The sequence below is a fragment of the Lipophrys pholis genome (assembly GCF_963383615.2).
Source record: "Lipophrys pholis genome assembly, chromosome: 23".
Classification (NCBI taxonomy): Eukaryota; Metazoa; Chordata; class Actinopteri; order Blenniiformes; family Blenniidae; genus Lipophrys; species Lipophrys pholis.
The window spans coordinates 1,987,794-2,009,514 of NC_137645.1; the positions used below are offsets into that span (position 1 = coordinate 1,987,794).

General features: G+C 41.0%; 1 protein-coding gene across 3 annotated transcripts; it reads right to left on the bottom strand.

The window, feature by feature from the left end:
• Positions 1–1,742: 1,742 nt before the first annotated feature.
• prkx (protein kinase X-linked) lies at positions 1,743–21,127 on the bottom strand. 3 transcript variants are annotated; one of them, XM_080493091.1, is made up of 9 exons: positions 20,820–21,127; positions 20,332–20,442; positions 15,134–15,302; positions 14,264–14,527; positions 9,760–9,879; positions 7,026–7,121; positions 5,410–5,467; positions 3,790–3,867; positions 1,743–3,713 (listed from the first exon to the last, which is right to left on the bottom strand). In XM_080493091.1, the coding sequence occupies exons 3-9, from the start codon at positions 15,229–15,231 to the stop codon at positions 3,588–3,590; spliced, it is 840 nt and encodes a 279-aa protein (XP_080349217.1). In that variant the 5' UTR covers positions 15,232–15,302; positions 20,332–20,442; positions 20,820–21,127; the 3' UTR covers positions 1,743–3,587. The 3 variants fall into 3 exon arrangements, with proteins under 3 accessions (XP_080349217.1, XP_080349218.1, XP_080349216.1); XM_080493092.1 differs by having other exon boundaries at positions 20,332–20,437; positions 20,820–21,123; XM_080493090.1 differs by having other exon boundaries at positions 20,332–20,497; positions 20,820–21,123.
• Positions 21,128–21,721: the final 594 nt, after the last annotated feature.

Here is a 21,721-nt window from a genome sequence, read left to right on the forward strand (position 1 = left end):
TCACCTAACAGTCACGTGGTGAATGTTCAGCAGATTTATTTTGTAGCAGGATCATTTCTCTCTCTTGTTTAGTGGTGAGAATCCCAGCAGCCTCTCCCCCTCAGAGGGTTTTCATTAGCTGTTTGGTGCAGGAGAGCAGATCCTGACTGTCATCACTTCGATCCAACAGAACTCCAGACCTAAACATGACTCACTTTCCACTGTAAACATAACAACCCTGCACAAAACTCTGCACTCAGCACATTAACACCCCTCCCAGCTTCGGCTCTGGGAGATAACAAGAGGAAATGTGAGCTGGCTGACCCAGACTGAACTTATTAAATTAGACGTATACAGATAAAAACAGAGGAGAACATATGGGGACCAGAAACATCATGCTAACCTTAAAAACCACTAACACCTCCAGTCTGTGAAGTGGAAGCCAACATACTTCTGCCTCATTCCAAACATCTGACCACATTGACCAGTAAACAGACGCTGTCTGTGGAAAACTATCCATTATTTTACCAAACACAATGTTTTTACAACTGAATTCATCTTAAGGGGGGGATGTTTGCAGATTATAGAAAACCGTTCCATATTGTACAGAGCTGGCACCTTTTAAGAAGAAACTGTTGATAATTTAACAGATTATTAAAAATATTCTCGACAAAATGCAGTGATTCATTTCTGTGCTATCGTATTTATATTTCCATTTAATTTTTCTATTCTTTAGGGTTGGGTTTTAATTTTTTTAAGCCCTGTGTTTCCTCGGTCGATTCCACCTTCTTACACATTCTGCTGAAAGTATGAAGCTTTTTAAAAATTCCACAAACTATATTTTCACAAGAATCCCAAATTTGTTATAGCATTTTAAAAACACGTTTTATACACCAATATGAGATTAATGAACAAAACCTGTATGAAAACTGCTATAAATATTAAAGTGTGATTCAATAATCCATTTTTGGGATTTGATCGAAAAATATAATGCAGGACAAAGTGTGTGTGTTTGTGGTGAATCAACTACAGTTAAAAAAACAAACTATAAAATCTGAAATAGTTTAGTAGAAAATGGAAAATGTGACAAAGAGTGGGAAACTTCAAAACAAATCACATGCACAATGCAACCAAAAATACCAAATACCCTCATTTAATAAATAAAACATCCGTTCAGCCATTAAAGGGTTAATACTGGCGTCCTGCGTTGCCGGGCAACAACACGGTGGCTAAGCTAACGCTAGCACACAGCGTCACGTGGAAAACAAACAGAGTTCCGCCAACTTACCGGCTGCCTCTCTAAGTTCAGTGATGTTTTTATCTTGCACGGGATCATCCTATGTTTTATTTCTTAATAACACTAATTCCTTAATCTTAAACTCTGGCGGCGTCTTGCAGCGATAAAACGTGCAGAATTGACGATGTGCGTCATTGTAAAGGGTCCGGCCGCGCACACAGACAATCACACAATTTTCCTCCTCCATGGCTTTCGTTGTTTCTGTGCAGTCCAATCTGATCCAATCCAACCTCATTTCCTCCACGAGCAAATGATCAGTTTGAATTGAAACTATTTATAAAAAAAATAAAATAAAAAAAAGCAGACAGTTTAATACATTTAGAAAACAAAAGGAAAAATCTGAACACAAAATAAACAAGGACTTTCAGTCACACTGGTATAGGAAAATCAAAGTTACTTTCACTGAAAATCTGCAAATAGTCTCATTTTCACATGGAAGAAAACACACCACCTCTCACGTCCTTTTCACATCAGAACAACCTGCTGGAAAGGTTTTATGTCTTTCTTGAAATTTACATGTAATTCACCCAAAACACTTTTGATTTACATGCCAGGTGATGCCAGGGGGGAACAGTACAATGTGAACCCATCACCTCCTTTCTTCATCGAACAGGCGCACTTAAGAAATGTTCCAGATTATGCAGATGATGATGTAGTAAATATTGGTGCGTGTCGCTTTGCTCATTTCACTCTGAATCTACATTGACTGGAACCTTTCCGTACTTAAAATGGCCCATTTGGACCTTCAACTGGGAGGATACTGCTGGATAAGATGCACTGCAATGAAGGGCACATTCATGAAGTTTATTTTAAAGGCCAATATATCCATGTGAGTACAGAGGGACAGGTGAAGAGTGAGGAAGCACAAAATGGAAGAAAAAGAGTGTGCAGGACATCAAGCTGTCATGAAGGCACCTTTAAACAAGTGTCCACCACAAACAGTCTGATCGGACTTTAAAGGGACCACACACTCCTCCAGTGAAGCCACTCATGCTTTCCTCTTTTCGGCTGGGAAGAAACGGAGTCATCATTTGGATTTTTTTGGTAACAATTTACAAACGGAGTACTTCAACTCAAAATCCAGTAAATTCAGAGTCTGTGTCGGGATTCTCACAGAGAAATTAAAACCAGCAGAGATAAATGTAGAGATAATTCTAATGGGAATGTCCACTCGCTGCTCCAGTGACTCGGAGCTCACGCTCCACAATAGGGAACAAAGAGGAAGTTTGCCAGAAGGCACCAGGAATAGATGGAGGAGAGGCCGGAGAAGGTTCCTCACTCTGATGAGAGCAGGTTAAACCAAAGACACACAGTTTAAAGACAACATGTGAATAATCTGGAGTCAAAAGTTTAACCACACGTCTGCAACCCTCAAAAAACACTTTTTCAGTCAACGTTAAAGCGGCTAAAATTCAACTGGAGCCACAAAACACGTTTAACCTATAAAATGAAGAAAACTGAGGTTTATGTTGCATCTATAACATAAAAAACCACGTTGGTTGTTCTTTCAGCATTTTGACAGCCTGCAATGTTTTAACTATTTTAAAAATCCGGTTTAGTGAAATTCATACTATTTTAGTTCCTTCATTTTTTAGGCGTTTAAAATATTAGTGATTTTATGCAACTTTATCATTATTTTTTTAATAGTTGTTAGAACAGGTTTTTTGTTCATGAGCTCTTCGACTTTTTTTTTTGTTTTCCTTCAGCGATTCAAGTATTTTTTATGTCTTTTACTTGTATTTGTATTTTTAGCCATTTTATCCGTTGGATATTTTGGCTGCTGTAGTTCATTTAGTGTTTTGGCAGTTCTTTCTGTATTTAGCCATTTTTTTTCCTTCCATTTAGCACTTTCAATATAGTGTTTTTTTTGTTTGTGGTACCTCCAGTTTAATGTGAAAATAGAAAAAAAGAAGAAGAAGAATAAAAAAAGACAAATGGTTACTTCCATTCAAGTGAGGTTGCAGACGTCTGGTTGGTTAACAGCACCGGTGTGGAGTCACTTTAAATATGAACAGAGTAAAAAGAGAGAACGTATAAAACAATATAAAAAAGACCTGAATCTTTTCTTTAGAGACACAGGAAATAACAGTCTTTTGGTGTTTTTGCATATGAGCAGGCTCAGAAAACAAAACAGTGATAAAAAAAACAAAAAAACGGAGAAGATCAAAGTTTTGGACTGGAGTCCGATAAATAAACTATAAAAGTGAATCATGTCAGTGGAGTTGTCCTGTGTGGAGGTGGCTGGTCCAGCTGGACCCCCCCCCCCCCCCCCCCCCCACTCCACAGTGGTAAACAGTGTGTTTTCTCCGGCTCAGAAGTTCTTGAAGATCTCCAGGTCCTTCGGAGGCACCGCGGGGTCTTTCTTCCAGTCGTCCTCCGGGTACACGTCAAAGTTTGACGTGTCGCCTTCGTGCGAGACTTTCGGGACGATCGGAGGCTGAGGAGAAATAAACATGGATCAGTAATCACTGGGCGGGATCAGCAATGTGAGACTGATCCTGACGGAGGATCACCTTCATCTTCCTGAGGGGGACGGCCTCCCAGTCCACTGTCTTGAACCAGCGATGCTTCTTTACGTCGTCCGCTCCGTTCTGGAACACACAAGCACCCCCAGATTCACCATAACACGAACCCATGAATGAATGAACACTCCGGACCTGGTGTCTCTGCAGCGTTTCACCGCACTGTTCTGCTTCTTGGAGCTCTTTTTGACCAAAACACTGAGTTTAAAATGGGTCGAAAGATTTGGGGAAAGAAACAGCAAAAGTGGCCAAAAAACAACTTAAACAGAAATAACAGAAACATCTAAAATATCTACAAATGTTTGACCACGTAAAATATCAGCAGTTCTACACTGTAGTTCCTAAATGTTATAAATATAACACAGTTTGGTGAATATAATAACACTTTAAAAGACTCCCTATACCAATACACATGAGCAGAGTGATTTTCATTTTGAAGAGTGTAAATTATCGTCGTATCAGCTTTCTGACAAATATTATTGTCTGGAGTCACAAAACATCTGAATGACGCAAACAACCTGCATAAGTACAGTTATTATCTTCACCAAAACTGTGTCTTTTGTTCTATTTAGAAATGTTAAGAATTACAATGTAGGAGTCGTTTCATCGATTTTTAGTCGTCAACGACTTAAACCTCTGGTTGTTTTTAGTTATTTTAACTGTTTTTTAAAAAAATTTTTAACCAATTTTAAACAGTTTGTCAATCTTGTTTGTTTCAGTTCTTTAGTGTTTTGAAAATTTCCAATTATAGCCTTTCAGCTCTTTTAGACATTTCAGTTCCTTTAGCTGTTTTCACTAATTTTAGCAGTTTGTTTTTTAAATATTCTTTTTTTTTTTACTTTCAGATATTTTTCAGTCTGTCCGCATTGACTGAAGCTCTATTTTCCTCAGAGATTGTTCTATATTTTGTTTTAATTATGGCTTTTTGTGGAAACTCAACATTTCTCAGCTTAAGTCAAAGGTGCCCGCGTCATAAATCCTTAAAGAGCATTTTATCAGAAATAATTAAAAGACGTCTTGGAGTGTTTCCAAACACTGTGGGGATTATGTGGAGTTAACGAAGGGGCCCAGAGCTTTATTTGTGGCTGCTCTGCTGATTGAAAAGCTGCACTTCTCCAGTCTGAATGGAAACTACTCCGCTCACATTGACGAGTACTAAAGCTGCAATAAGTTAGAAATCCAGGGACTCGCTCTTCTCTGATTCTGCTAAAACAACCTGCAGCAACATTTTATTCTAGTTCCAGTGAACAAAGAGAACATCAGGCTAGGAAACCTCACAAAAGCTCTTCAAAATCCTCCAGCAGGCAACTAAACAAAGACCCCTTCTCTTTATTTTATAAATTTCACCTTAAAGTCCTGAAAAGGTCTGAGAGGAGATTTTAAATTAAACTATCGTTTCAGCTTTATTGTTGAAAATATGTGAAAACAGTGTTTGTTTGTAAAAATCCACCATAAAACAGTTCAGTTAGAGTAAGTGGAACCACATGGTGTGTGTGTGTGTGTGTGTGTGTGTGTGTGTGTGTGTGTGTGTGTGTGTGTGTGTGTGTGTGTGTGTGTGTGTGTGTGTGTGTGTGTGTGTGTGCTTGTGCTGAAGAAGTGGAAGTAACTGACCTTCATGTTCCCGAGTCTCCGCGCTCGGTCAGTGACCAGAAACTTCTTGATGAGATCTCTGAGGAGGAGAGCAGAGAGGAGAGACTGAATCCGACTGAAGAACAGATTAAAAGACAAACTCTACTTTATTTTAGAAGCAAATCAAAGTGCGAGATCAGCAAAACTCCTTTTCACGTGAATCATTTGCAACTTTTCATCAGGCCACCAAGTTCTCTCTCAGCATTCGGTGCTACAGAGAACCCGGCCGGGTTGACCCAGAAACAGCAGCTGATGTAAGGTCAGTGAATAGAAAAGGTCAAAAGTCAAAATGACTCATGCAGATCAATCCAGTGAAAACTGCTGCTCCAGCTGAACCCGTCTCTTTTAATTCGGACAGTTTTTGGGTGTAAAGATAAACCGTATGAGCCGTTTGCTGTTCAGTTTCAAGGTTAAAATATTTTGTGGCTGCAGATGATGAATTTTATAGAACATCTCTCAGCTGTAAAGGTTGAAGACCTCTGGAGCGCCGATGGCCCCGGAGTGCTGCTTCATTAGCTTCATGCTGCAGGAATGTGTGTGTCCTGACACACACACACACACACACACACACACACACACACACACACACACACACACACACACACACACACACACACACACACACACACACACACACACACACACACACACACACACACACACACACACACACACACACACACACACACACACACACACACACACACACACACACACACACACAGTTTCCCCTGATGATTCAGGCTCCGGCCAGCCTTTTTCTGAGGAATATTTCATGTTTCCTGCCTGCCCGTCACACAGTGTGGTCATGCCTGCGTTAGGAAAGCAGCTGCTGGCTGAAGTGTTGACACACTGTTGACCTGATGCACTCCAAAAACCCCACTTCGCTGTGTGTGTGTGTGTGTGTGTGTGTGTGTGTGTGTGTGTGTGTGTGTGTGTGTACGGTGGGAACGCTGGCTCTGGTTCCTACAGCAGCCTGACAAGAATGTGCAGGAGCTCACAAGTTATGAAAAAAAAATCCCCACAACTCTCACAGAGCGTGTGGAAGTGATGTTCACGTTTTCCGATGAGTTTATAATTTACTGTGCTGATTAATCATCAAGAAATATACTTTGTTGGGGGTTTGGAAAACAACAGAAAACTCCCGACTTCCATCCATCTCCTCAACTCTTTTATCCAACTCACTTCATAGAGGGTCATAGTTCATCAATGTGAGAAACGTTTGAAAATGTTGTGAAATATTCTTGTGCAAATGTTCAATTTGCAGATATGTCAGGCCCACGATTCACAATAATCTGCAGGAATTATGAGCTGGAGCTTATTTCTGTGAGAACACACTGGACATTTTCACATATATTGTATTTCTGTATAAGGTGGAAACTTTTTCAGTCACTGAAAGGGAAGTTTTAGCATTTGATGCTTTTTTTACCAACATGTTTTTCTGTCTTATGTAAAAAAAAATTTAACGAGCTACTTTTTAAACTCATTTAAATGACCAGAAAAGTCTCCACATTAGTTCATCAATGAGGATTGAATTTAGAAATGTACCATCTGTCCTTTTCATTAAATAACTGACGCAGAAAGGATTAGTTTCTTACTTGACGTAGAAGTCCAGATGACGGGGGAATTCCAGTTTTCCGGCTAGAATCTTCTGATAGATTCCAAAAGGATTGTCATCGAAGAACGGAGGATACCTGCGGAGACACAGGGTTATCTCCAGGTAACTGAGGCGAGAGCATAAAATACAAAGACAGTTCAACAGTCCGTCATAAATAAACAACACATTCTGACATGTCAATAAACAACAAAAGTCATGGTGAAACTGCTAAAATAGAAAAGTGATAAAACTGCTAATGAAGCTAAAATACATTTAATAGGTAAAACAAATGAAATAGATGAAACTGTTGAACACAATAATAGAATATCAGGATTTTAAATCTCCTAAATGTAACATATCTAAGATTATGAGCCGCGTTGTCTTCATTTTGAAGCTTAAACGTGCAGGTGAGTTTTACTAGGTGTGCTGTTGATATATAAAGAGAGGACAAAGGTGTGTTTTGTTGGTATTGGTTGCAGATCTCTGGTCCAGTGAGAGGAGTCAACTGGGTTCACAGATTTTTGGCCGATCTGATGTCAGTGTGTGTTTCCTCCAGTTACAGGACGCAGTGATTTCCTCCGTGTCTCCGGCCTGGACATGTCATTACCCACACATTACATAATGAGAGCAGCTTCTAAACACATCAGGCCAGCAGTGCACACGCGCACATGTACACACACACACACACACACACACACACACACACACACACACACACACACACACACACACACACACACACACACACACACACACACACACACACACACACACACACACACACACACACACACACACACACACACACACACACACACACACACACACACACACACACACACACACACACACACACACACACACACACACACACACACACACACACACACAGTGGAGACTGAGGCGGAGGCGTCTGAGAGCTGGCTGCTATTTCTTTCTCCTTCTCCAACAGTGATGCTTCACAGCTGAAGAATCTGGGTCACTGCAGCAACATGTGGGAGGATGATACCATACAGTGATTATCTGATGATGTCGACTTTACTTTCAGCCACATGCGGCTCGACAGCTCCTCTGTAGTGGCTCCATGAAGCTTCCCCTACATTACAGGGAAATCAACATCTTCACCGTATGCTTCTAAATGACTCTTATCTCACCGTTAAAGGTTAAAATGTTCCATTTAAATAGTTGATGCAGAATGTCCAGTTTCACTCATTTACTTTCACCGACGACCTGCTGCTTTTCCTTGAGCTTTGTGTGTTTACCACTAGAAACTGATAAATTAAAGGTACAACAGCTAAAACAACATGATCTGAAATGCTGAAGTAGATTCAAATTGCTATTATAAGTGAAAAAAGGATTGTAAAGACCGATCAGGTGAAACAGCGAAAAAGGACTTGGTAAAGTGAAGAAGATGGCAGAATAAACTCCGTATGACGGACTGTCGGTATGGAGTTTGCATGTTCTCCCTGCATGAGCTTTATTTTTCTGTGATCGAATGTTTTGTCCTCAACCGTTCTACGCAAACACTGATGAATGAATGATGTTGGTGAAATCCTGTGTTTAGTGATCCGCCCTCACGTCAAAGACACGCACACACTCACACACTCACACGGAAGTGTTGACATGAAGTCCAGTAATCTGGCCCCGGAGGCAGCGTCTCAGAAAAATGATCTACTCTTCTTCTCCTGAACTTTCTGTTTATTTAACTCGGGCTTCAACCCAGAGGATCCACACGCTGGATCTTCACAAACACACACTCCACATTGTGGGATTTACAGCCGAGTCCTGAAACCCTCATGAAGAAAAGGCTAGTTTATACCACCTTTCAATGAATAGAACTCATCTGGAGCCACAGAACATGTTTCACCTTCAAAATGAAGAGAACACACCTCAGAATGTTTATAATTAGCCTTACTGTACGTACAAAAACTACATCTTAAGTTGTTTCATAACTACAAAGTAGATCTGCTGATATTGGGTTGTATTTTTAGCTGTTTTGTTGACTTTTTCATTTTCACCTTTTAAAGTGTTTAAAGCTATTCTAGATATTTATGGTATGAAGCATATATTGACTATTTGGACATTTCATTTTTTTTTTTACATTTTGGAATTTTAGCCTTTTTTCTAATTTAAGTCGTTTTATCAAAAAAAAAATTTTTAAAAAGCTATTTGAAGTTTTTTGTTTTTTTTTAACGTGAGGGAGGCTCTTTGTCTGAGGGGCTTTTATATTAACTGCCCATCCATGGACACGCGCGCACAAAAGAGCATCCAGTGTCTGCAGAACCGAAACTCTTCAAAGCCCCGCTATGAATGCTGGGAAAAGGTCACATTCCTTCCACACAGTCGGAGCCGCCTCAGTTTCCTACCACAGCAGAAAGAAGGTGGGCCCGATGACGGGGGACCTTTCAAGACGAGTGGACGAGGACTCGACATATTGACCTCGCAGTAAGCTGCCCGTCAATAGATCCAGACGAACGAGAGTCAGGGGAAACAAGAAGTTCAAAGACGACCAAAGTTATATTGAAAGCTCCAAATGACTTAAGAAAAAAAAAAAGCTACTACAGAAAGAAACACTTAATTTAAATGTTTTTCATGGATAGGAAAATTAAATTGAAACTTTATGAGTTTGTTCTCTTCATTTCAGACATATTTTGTGGCTGCAGATGGTGTAAAATGTGTTTGTTTCGGAGCAGAGCGCCCCCCCGTGGCAAACACAGGTCGAGCACACAACTTACCCAGCGAGCATTTCGAAGATGAGGATGCCCAGAGCCCACCAGTCTACGGCCCGCCCGTGGCCTTTGCTTTGGATGACTTCGGGAGCCAGATACTCCGGGGTCCCGCACAGGGTCCAGGTCCTGAAGGGAAACGTATTCAACACATTTCAGTCCTGTGCACGCTGCACGTTTCACCATTTCTGGTTAAAAAAGTTCTCTAAATGGGTATTACCCCCTCTGTACTGTCAGGAAATTATGTGTAAATAATCATTTTGATTTTATTTTAACTGAGTTGCACAGCAGACAGTCAAAAGTACTAAATTAAGAGTTTATTCAGCGTGGAATAACTGGTGAAAAACAGCTAAAAAAAAAAACATAAGGAAAGCAGCTAAAAGTAAATAAAACATTCAAAATGCTAAAATGGCTAAAACACATCAACTGAATTTCCTTGAATTGCTAAAAGTGGTTAAACACGGTAAAACGGCTCAAATGAAACAGTTAAAAACTGAATTAAAATCTAAATATATCATGATTTCATCATTGCTGAGGTATCAGGATACAAGATATACGTAAATGATATTTCCCTGAACTCTGCATTCACACTCTGTACACAATTGTGCAATTAATTAAGAAAAAAAGAGAGAAGCACTGTTATTTGAAAGAAATCCTATTGTGTTCGCAATGTTCTCACATATATAATGCAGGCCAGCATGCACTTTTCAAATTTCATTAAATCCCTTTAAAAAGCTTTTCTATGTATATAAAAATGAATATATACTTCATGTGCTGTTTTAATCTTCATCCTGAAGGTCAAAGTTATTTTGTGGTTCCAGATGAATTTGATTTTGTAGAATATGATGGAAAGTCTTTCAGACATGACGGTGTTAAAGAGAGCCATCTGTGGAGCGATGTATGCACTGTACAGATGAACACACTGTGGAGACATGTACCATCGCGTGTGTGTGTGTGTGTGTGTGTGTGTGTGTGGGTGTGTGTGTGTGAGACACTGATGACGGGGAACAAACACACACTTGATGAAGAGCACCCGGCCCGGCTCCAGCCTTTCATCGTCTGTCACCGATATCACCTGGGTAATGACCTCTTTGGGCCGGTTGCCACGGCGACGGTGATTGGTATGGTAATGTCCTCGCTGGAAGATGAGGAGGGGCAATAAAGTGCAGTAATGTGGTGATAACACACGTGTTGACGTGGAGATCAGCCAACTTCATGACAGACGAGACGTTTTTTTTTTTTAATAAAGTTTAAACCCAATTTTTTAAAAGAACTCTGGAGCCCCCCAAAAAATTCAAAACTTCTGTTCATGTAGTTTTTCATTTATTCTTCAAAACAGTGGTTTGTTTTGTATTTATAAACAAGGAAGAACCACTGACGTTTGCAGATATTTTACGTTTGAGTTGCTATTTTGGATGAGTTCTCTCAGTCTCTCAAGTTTTATTTCTTTTAGCAGTTTCAAGAGCTTCAGTGGATTTTGCCGTTGCAGCCGTCTCAGTTCAGTTTCAGCCATTTTATGACAACTTTTCCAACTGTTTCAAGTATTTTGGTCATAAGAGTTCTTTTAGCTGTTTACACCCCCCCTTTTTTTTTTGACTGTTTATCCATTCCAGTGCTTTATTTTTGATCGTTCTCATCATTTTAGATTTTTTTTTAAAATAGTTTTCCCCTCTATTTTCATTTGTTTAGTTTGCTTTCTTTCTCTGCACACATCATTCAGGTCGTCAGTGGAACTAAATAAGTGAAACTCTGTATTTTCCTCTGAGACTTTTCTTTATTTTGATTTAATCCTGGTTATTTTACCGAGGGGAGACTTAGGAAACACAACATTTCTCAGCTGAAGTAAATGTAAGGCAGCGTGCAAGAGACATAGATTTTACCGGATCAACATTTCAACCTCTACTATAAATGGAACATTTGTCACCTCCAGCTGGAAGATGAATGTTTTAAAAAAAGTGAGTAAACACATCATTTTGTTGAAGAGTCAGTGCAGAGTGGATATCAGTTTTGGAGGCGCAGATGAGCAGGCCAGCCAGCAGGGGGCACTGTGGCAGCATCGGGAGGACAAGGCACTGATGGTGCTCCATCATGTCCTCAACATGGAAAGCAGGAGAGTGCTATCGTAGCAATGAGGCAGTTGTCATCCCATCGCAGGCAATTGTGCTGCCCTCCATTTTTATAAGTGGGTCAGTTGCACATCAGAGAGGTATCCACTCTCCATCTGCTGCGCGTGGCGGTCCGGGGGAAATGTAATCTAACTCCATTATGTTTACATGTCAGGGGGGGGTCAGCTCGGAGGAAACACTGCAGTGCAGATCACAGCCGCTGTGCATCGCTCCTCTGGTGACTCCTCGTCTGAGCTTCACACTTCAAACTCCAACAGAAACCTGAGCTTCACTACGTGGAACTTTATCAGGGAACAAACCGAAGCAATAAACTATTATTATATAAGTGGCTTATGTGCTTTGTGATTTGTTCTTCCAAAACAACAGTCGGATGATTTATTAATCAATTTTTGGGGAATTAATCGCAAGTAATCCTTTTTTTCCACACTTCAAATTGTGTCATGTTGAATTTTCACAGCATGTTCACTGTCAGTTTGAACATTTCTACTTTATTTCAGTGCAAAACATACAAAATAGTCAAACCGCATGATATCAGGTGAACATGCAATATTACAAGAGTATTGCAATAGCCAAATAATGTGTGAGATGGTTTTTAGTAATTTTCCCTTCATTTCTCAGCCTCCACCAGATATGAAGTAATCAGGCCTGTCAATCATGTACTTTTTGTGAATTAATCACAATTCACTTATCTTTCAGAGTGTAACTTTGAATTTGCAGAACACGAATGCACAAAGGAGAAAACATCTGATCACAGTTCAGTCACTCTGAACTCACTGTAGTGAAAAATACTGTGATACTTGGAGTTTTATCTTGGGGAACTAAAGAGACTGTCGCTTCACAGTTTCTGCAGCCTTCAGCGCGCATGGGTTTGACGCTAATGTAACTTTGCTAGTAAAGAGCGACTGCAGCATCTGGCTCTCAATGTTCTCTCTGATAAAGTTACCACAAAATACTTTATGACAAATTGTGAAAAGCGGGACACGACAGCGACATGACATCACGTGAGCTGTCCATATGTGATCATTATAATATGATTTGTGATGAATACAACCACCGATGCAGATGTTTTGTGAGGAACAGTTTTGTATATTTTGTTTTTGGTGACTTCTTGATTTTTGACCTCGTTTGACGTTTACTACTAATGTTACTATCGCATTAACATTTCCAATATATTGTGCAGCCATCATATAAACACAAATGATATCAATGCATTTAAAGACAAAAATTCCAATCCCACAAAGTAACGGTGATTGACCCAATTACAACCAGCTGGACGGTATCTTCTTTAATAATCACATCATATGTGTATTAGGCATGTTGCTATGGTGATAACGAGACATTCCAAATCTATTTTGCAGCTTCACTCACAACTACAACCAAACGTACCCGAGCTGCTATGCAGCAGACGAGACACACGGCGTCATGAAGTAATTACCAGCCTCCGAGTGGCTCCATGCAGCCCTCAGCACGAGTGTGTAGGCTGCAGTGTGGAAGTAATAAAGAGGGATTGTAGCTGAAGTCAGCGCATTTGTGAGGACAGACCCCAAACATGACAGCACAGACACGCCGGGAATCAAGACACCAGGACACAATCTGAGACAGACTTCAGTTTCAGCTGGCCACGAATAAAAACGCAGCATGGGGCCGCGTTGGTGGGAGAGTGTTGTGTTTGGTGAGACAATAAAATGCTCTTTGTGCTGGTGTCATGTCGCCATAAACCCCCGGCATTGGAGAAAAGCTGCTTTCCTGGCAGAATGTAAAAACCTTCAGTCTGCGTGGAAGCTTTGTGGAGACTTGGCGTCTTGTTGATGATCGGCTCCTGAACTCCAACAAGCGGAGAGGAAATTCAGCCTGATCCATATTAGATAAACAGTGGCGTGCTGTCGAGTCTCCAGGTACTTCCATAATAACAGTGCTCTTTCTCTTCTTGGACCCAGTTGAAACCAGACACAACTGAACTGTGTGTGTTCTTGTTTTTAAGCCATTTTTCAGAATTTTCATTCTCCTGACTTCTGTCCTGTTGTCACCAGGTTCCTACAATTCTTATCTGTGTTTCTCATTTTTGTAGTTTTACATATTTTACTGGTATTATCTTCATCGTAGCTTTCCTTTGTCACTTTCTCTGCACTCAATATCAAACATGCACAAATGTTTGAAATGAGCCTGTCCGCGTTAAATAAAAAGTTTCATTTTTGTGAAAAGAAGAATGCAGACGACACTTTGTCAACTTTTGAACTTTGTGATTTAAGTGTGACATTCGCCACCCGGAGGTGAGATAGACGACATCAAGGAAAGCATACAGGTAATTTAGCGAAAGCCTCGGGCAGTCAGCTATAAGACTGGCTGACGAACACGAACACTGACATCGACTTAAAGATCTGTCTCACCTGTCGGAGAGCTTCTTGGCGAAGCCGAAGTCGGTGAGGCGGATGTGTCCTTCGCCGTCCAGCAGGATGTTCTCGGGCTTTAGGTCTCGGTACACGATCTCCTTGAAGTGGAGGTACTCGATGGCACACACGATCTCCGAGGTGTAGAAGAGGCCGGTGGCGTTGCTGAAGCGGCCGCGGCTGCGCAGGTAACTGAACAGCTCGCCGCCGGGGACATAGTCCATCAGCATGTAGAGGAAGCGCTCGTCGTGGTGGGTCCAGAAGCTGCCGGAAACACAGAACACACACACACATGAATGAAGCGTCAAAGAATCAGAATCTGAATTTTTAATTCCCCAGTGTGGTTGAGGGGCAAAGCTGCAGACAGATCCGTGTTATAGAGCAGAGAAGATCTCTGGAGTGTAAACTGACACCAGCAATCAGTGTTCACATAAACCTGCTCGTTACCGAGCGGGGACATTCAGATGAAGTGTTTTATTAGACTGAATAAAGCACAATCAACGCGAGTCCAACTGGATCCACAGGAACATTTATCAGGCTGTGGAGTCTCATCACAGCAGGAAATGAAACTATTAAATCACGTCTAACGTCCACGCCTTCCTTCAAACAAAAAATTAGGCTTGGGAGCCGTATGTTTGACACTCTACCTAATAATCTGGCCTATTTTAAATAATGATGGTTGTAATTATTTTTACTATCTTCCTAAATAATTGGCATGTTATGATGTTAGTCGCATGACAGAAATCGTGTTTTGGTGGCGCCGAGATGCAGCTGAGAAGAAACGGGCCACATGTAGGGGTGTGGAGGCGGTGTGGGGTGAATCTGTTGGGTTTCTGCTCCACTCATGAGACGCTTGTGGCACAGACTCACAGTCGGATGAGGAAGGGGTGGTTGACCTCGGTCAGCACCTCCTTCTCGTTGTGGACGTGCTGCTCCTGCTTGAGGCGGATCACGTCGGGGATCTTCATCTGCTTCAGGGCGAAGAACGCCCGGCTCTTCTTGTCCTTCACCAGGAACACTCGGCCAAACGTCCCTGTTCCTGAGGCGGGGCGGCATTAAAAAGACCCTGAAGTGAAACTGAACACTTGTCGATCACAGCCAATACATCCAACATCATCATCTCAACATGTGTCTCGTGTTTCAATGAAATGGAGGCACAATATCAAAGAAACACGCAGCTCACAATGTTTGTACTGCACTGAAATTCTCCCATAATTTGCGATAAATAAAAATACTCAAGTACACAATATTAATGTCCTTGAGCTTTGAAATCTGCAGTTTTATAACCAACTTCTTCCCTCTGTCCTCCAGGTATGAAATAATTCAGGTTAATTGATTACGTTTTAATTAGTTAAGTGCACATTTTTGTGATTAATCTCACTTTTGTTTTTCATAATTAAAAAGCGTTATTATGAAATTGCAGAGCATGAATGCACAGTGCATGGAAACACCGTCACACTTCAGTCTTTTGCGACATGGATATTGTTCATGCTGGTGTTCCGACAACTATACATTTGCGATATATTGTGCAGCGCTAAAATCCTGATGTGCATGTCATCGACTGCACAGAGCCAGGATTGTATTTCACTCCAGTTTCTCAACATAATTTCATGTGGTTTTAGCAGGTTTACATGTTTTAGCCATTTTAGCTCTTTTCACAGCTTTTTATTTAAGAGTTCCATTTGTCAGCTTTAAGTGTGAGCCAAGAGAAAATAAATCTGATTAGAAATGCTTATTTACACATTGTTTTACATCTCAGTGTCTCTTGCAGGAAACACACACGACGTGTTTTTGTCTGATGGAGACAGAGCAATCAGTGTGTGTGTGTGTGTGTATGAGAGAGTGTTGACAGGCAGTTATTAAACATGTAGAAACACAGACTCCGCCTGCAGGGAAACCCTTTAGTTTCACTTTCTGTCTGTCTTCACACGCTGGCTGTGTAATTAGTTACATGCCTTTTTTCATGTTCGTGTTGGTAATCTTACACGAAGCAGCCGTCCTTAATCTAATATGATGTGTAGACAATCACATTATCACTGGCTGACACATCTGCTTTCTATCTGTCACAGAGAGCGACAGCAGCCTCACATCACTCCTACTTTCTCCTCCATCCGTTCACCGCTGAGTGATGCCTGTTGGACGAGGCAGACAGCACACGGCTCAGGTCAGATTGTGGTTGAAAAAGCACGCAGAGTGGGAAGTAATGGCTAAAGTCCCAGCAGGAGCAGCAGAGTTCAGACTGAAGGTCAATGTGGAGCTGCTGATGAGCAGTGAGGAGACAATAAATGAGTGACTGATGACAGGATGTGATTCAACAGTCTCTGCTCTGTTGCAACATGCTAATGCAACGCAGCCCGTCTTGTTTCTCAGCTTTCGTCACAAAGACGCTTTGTCTCAGGCCGGGACGCCGTCACAGTCAGATCAACACCTCATACCTTTACTCAAATATTTTAGGGCAGAAAAGAACATGTTTCTTCAGAGGCAACCAGTTCCTTGGTCCTCTCAATGAAAATGTTGAGCAGAAAACCCTCAAAACTAACAAATAATAATTCAGTATTTTAACAATAAAATATATTGTGTGTGTTCAGATCCAGCTGTTTACTCGAGTACTGCTGTCCGAGCCTCTGTAGCTCGCACTAATGGAAGGAGGGTGTATGACTGCTTAACCGCACCTCGTACGAGAATAAATCACTAACTGACTAATATTTCTGGTGCAGACGTTTAACCGTTCAGATGACTAGTCACTGGTCTCCACCCGGCATACCGATCAAATGACACACCAACACGTCACAACTTGTGAAAAGAAGCAGCTAACAGATGTGATGGTGAAACAGTGCAGAGGAAAGTTTCCGTTTAAAAACTGTGGGAAGAAAGCGTGGATATATATGCAAAATATGAGAAAAAGAGTTTATAGATCACCAAGAAATTCTTTGTAGAACCATGTAGATTCAAGTTAATGTTAGATCCACTGTTTTCTTCTAGATATAGGAAGTTTGAAAGAATCTCAAATGAATCAAGATTATGTTGAGTTATAATGTTAGTCTACGAGAATCAGCTTGAATTATAAATTGTTTCATCTACTCGGATGTGATTAAATGTGATAACATGAAAGCCCCTCACAGTTCCACGAGTGCTGTTCTACAGGACGAGGCTGCTGCTTTAGTGTTTCCTCCGCTGTTATCTGAGAACAGCCAATAAAAGACACTGGCAGTGAAGCTAACCCGCGTAATAGCTGCTCCACTTAGAATAATGTCCTGCAACTGATATTCCTCCCTGTGGGAACGAGGTCATCCCTCACTGCTTCTTCACCTGCTCCATTTCAGGAGCAGAGAAACACTCCTGACGGGGTGGGGTGGGGGCTGAATTCATCCGCCTTGGCAGCAGTCCTGCTCGGAGTCGCAGAGGATATCTCCACATGTGACAGAAGCAAATAAGTCTAATGGTACATGAGGGACGCCTCATGATTTCAATAACAATTAAAAGAGAGCGGACAGATAAAGAGCTTTAGATGCTTTTGTTTTCGGAGGCAAATCCTCCTCATCAGACAGAATGGCTCAGCAAATTGGATTTTTACGCGGGCTCATAAGCCCCAGCAATGTAGGATGACTGCTGCTCCCCCACAGACGGTGAGCTCGGGCTGCTTGCGTGTAGCTTGATGCATATTACTGATCATGAAACCATAAATCACGATGTATGTCAAAGCCGTCTGCACAACCTGTGGAGAAGTGTTCAGGAAAAAGGCTTAACGGCTGCACAGTATCTGCTCAAAATGTGGTAAGACAACATGATGTGCAGTGAACACAAACATGTATGTCGATGATGTTGGTGTTTTTGTGCATCATCCGTCTTCCATTAGTGGCACAAGTAGAACAGAGGGGGCAACCTTTATGAGATAAAAAGCTGTTTCTGAACACCTTAATCTAAATAAAAATCACCTGGATCTTCAGAACACGTTTCAAATTAAAATAACTCGGCTTATAAACTATTTGTTTTTCAACAATTACAGTGGAGAACAACCAATATTTTATCAGCCATCAAATTAATGATTTTAGCCTTTTTTCTTGTTTCGATTTTAACCACAAGTATGTATGTTATTCACATGTATAAAGAGGTTTGTGCTGTCTTCATTCCCAGTTGTTCACAGTGTGAGAAATCTCCTTTTCTGCAGCTGTCAGCAAATCATCTTGAATAGCAACACCTCTGTTGATTTGATGTTAAAATCAGCAAACTCATCTCCTCCCGGTGAATGAAAAAGCATCAAATCTGTCTGAGGCGGTTTATGTTTGCTTGTTGAGCTGCTTCTATGGAGGAGATGATTCAGATTTTACAGACGAAGCTCCAGAGTCTGGAACGTCTTGTGTAATATCAGGACGTAGGTTTGTCTCAAACTTCCTGTATTCAAACCAACCTCGACATGACTCCTACAGAGTGAACATCACCCCGGGCTGTCTCACTACAGAATCTGGAAGAAAGAAATCTTCACTGTTTTAACACTGATTTTAAGAGTGTTTGGCCGAATGCGTCAAAGCTCGGGGAGAATATTCTCAGCACTCTGCAGACACTTAATCAATTGTTGTACTTTAGAGATTAAAATGAAACAATCAACAACACGAACGAAAGTCATCCTAATAAAAACAAACAAAATAAGAAAAGTAGGTCAGCTGGAGGAGGCTGGCAGGCCGATATGAGATCTGAATAATGTTTGCTCTACTTGGTGTTTATGATGTCAGTGTTGACTAATGGACAAAAAGACAGAGCACTTAATGCTACGCTACACACTGAAAGATGGCGAAGTGCCTCACTGGAGGATTATTCTCATCAAACACTGAAAGATAAAGGGTGGAGGACCTGGTGTCATCTCATTTTAACTGTTTATGACTCCCTGAGTCGACAATTCATTCTTCTTTACTTCAACCATAAATCTTCTTGAATACAGATCACTTTAATTCACCCGTGTGAAGTGTATACCGGCTCAATTTACCTGTTCAGTTTAGGAACAGGATGAAAGATAAATGTGAGTGCAGTCTCTCTTCAGTCCAGCTCGGAGGAGATTATTGGTTTGCTGTGAAGATTGTGATTACAGGATTCAAAGAGCCTTTTATACACACGCAGTATTTTTAGGGACAATGTTGAAAGCACTTTCAACCACAAAATGGGCCAAATTTGGACTTTTTTTTTTTTTTTAAAGCGCTTTCTCTTTTGAGACTACACATATCTTTTAAGTTTTGATGAATGGACAAAGAAATGAGTCACCAGTAAGAGTTCTGACCCGTAGATGATTCGACAGATGTCATTATGTGATGGACGAGTTGCTCATCGTCAGGCTGTCTGCACAATTTAATGGCAACACTTTCATTAACACCACAAGCATGCAGGACTACTCTCTTCAACAGGTTTTACATCCATCGCTTTTACCTTCGGTCCGTCTTGTATACAACACCTACTATCCATTAATATTCTGTACCAACAGCACATCTTCTAATCTATTTCATCATTGATCTTCCATATCGGGTATCAACACTTTATTCTGTTAAACAGCCACAGAGCCCACTTTGATCTCTTGTCAACCAGTCATCTGATATGAATATAATGATAAACAATACCAACAACTTATATTTTCCCCCGGGATTTACTGCAATGAAATACAAACGCATTGTAAAACAACCTGTTTAAATGTTTGTTTTCAGACAAATGAGGTCAAAGGTTTGTCCACACACAGGACTTCTGACAATTGACAGTAATGATATCTGTCAGCTACGGTCAGATCAGTTCTGGTTCTGAACAATATGAGCCCAGGCCAGGTCTTTCTGAATAAAGTTTGCATGTTCTCCCACAGTCCAGATGTGAGCGTGACTGTCCATCTCTGTGTCTGTCCTGTGATGGACTGCTCACCTGTCCAGGTGAAACCTGCCTTCACACACTGTCAGCTGCTGGGTGGATCTAGTGTCATCTCACACGCTGGACTGGGCATGTGTGATACACCTGTGCAAGGTCAGGGTCCCTTCAGTCACAGCACCACGTGTACGTCACCTGGAGGGGTGGGTTGTGTGTGTGTACATAAAACTCACCCACTGTGGCGATGGTCTCCAAGTCATCCAGGCTGTATGTCCTGGTATTTTGTGCCGCTTCTTCAGACAGATTGCTCTCCTTCAGGCTCTCATTGTTCACTCCCACCTTTGCTTTGGAAGAAGCCATTTTTTATATTTTATTTTTCCAATTTCAGGACTCTTCAGACTATTGGGACACACACAAACACACAGCTCAGATCACACATATCTGCACACCTCTGGGGTCTTTGTCCAGCTTTGGGAGCTGCTCACACACTCCGTGCACATTTAAAACAAATGCCACAGAGTATTGGATTCAAGTTTAACTTGATCTGCAGCCTAACGGACACAAAGCGTGAAAGTAAACCGCAGACAAGAGACAAAGAAGAGACAGGTGCAGAGGCATGTAGCATTAGCAGCTAACAGTTCACAGTGGGCGGCTGAGGGAAGCTCCGGAGGAGCACACCGGGGAAAAAGGGGAAAGAGAGTTAATAGAAATCATAACTAACCTGATAAATCACATGTTTTATTCCCCCATGTGTGTAGATTTGTTCCGATATGATCTCCGAGCAGACCTCACCCACAGAAACCAGGAAGAGACCCCGAAACACTCGCTCCTTTCGTGTCTCTCACAACAAAGTCCTCTTTCACTACGTAACCTGTCGATGAAATGTCATTATCCTCCCTTGTGAAGAGTCTGGTCCATGTCAGGATATTAAATCTGTCCAAACACCGGCATCAAGTGCTGCGATGACAAAAAAACTACAAACAGCATCGCAACGCATCCACTTCCTGTTTGTCACACATGACTACATCTGATTGGTTTTGTGCTGCCAGAGTTTGACCAATGAAAAGCGAGCTTTTCCGGTATGACATCAAATCAGGTGTGAAGAGGCGTGGTGATGTCAGTTTATTAATAATAACAATAATAATAATAATAATAATAATAATAATAATAATAATAATAATAATAATAATAATAATAATTAATAATGTTGTATAAGGTGATTATTTATTTTCACAACATGTTATTAAAACAAAGAATCATATGAGCCAAGATTTGCATTAATCTTTAAATTTCTGACCTCTGAAGCCAACTCATGATCCAGCCGTTCATAAATCCACTCACATATACACCTAGGGGCAATTTAGGGTCACCAATAAACCTCCTGGTATTTGAACCCAGGACTTCTTGTCATGAGGCAAGGGTGCAAACCATTGTTCCACCGTGCGGCCCTAAGCTCATTGTAAACAATGAAAAAATTCCTTAAATTGGACGAATCCTTTATGGATTCAAAGTTTCACATATATTAGTGAGCCTAAACAATAATAAATGTCTAAAAATAATAAAAGTCTTTGGGAATACATTAAAATAAACTATGAATGGTTCTCAGTTTACCTGCAGACTGTG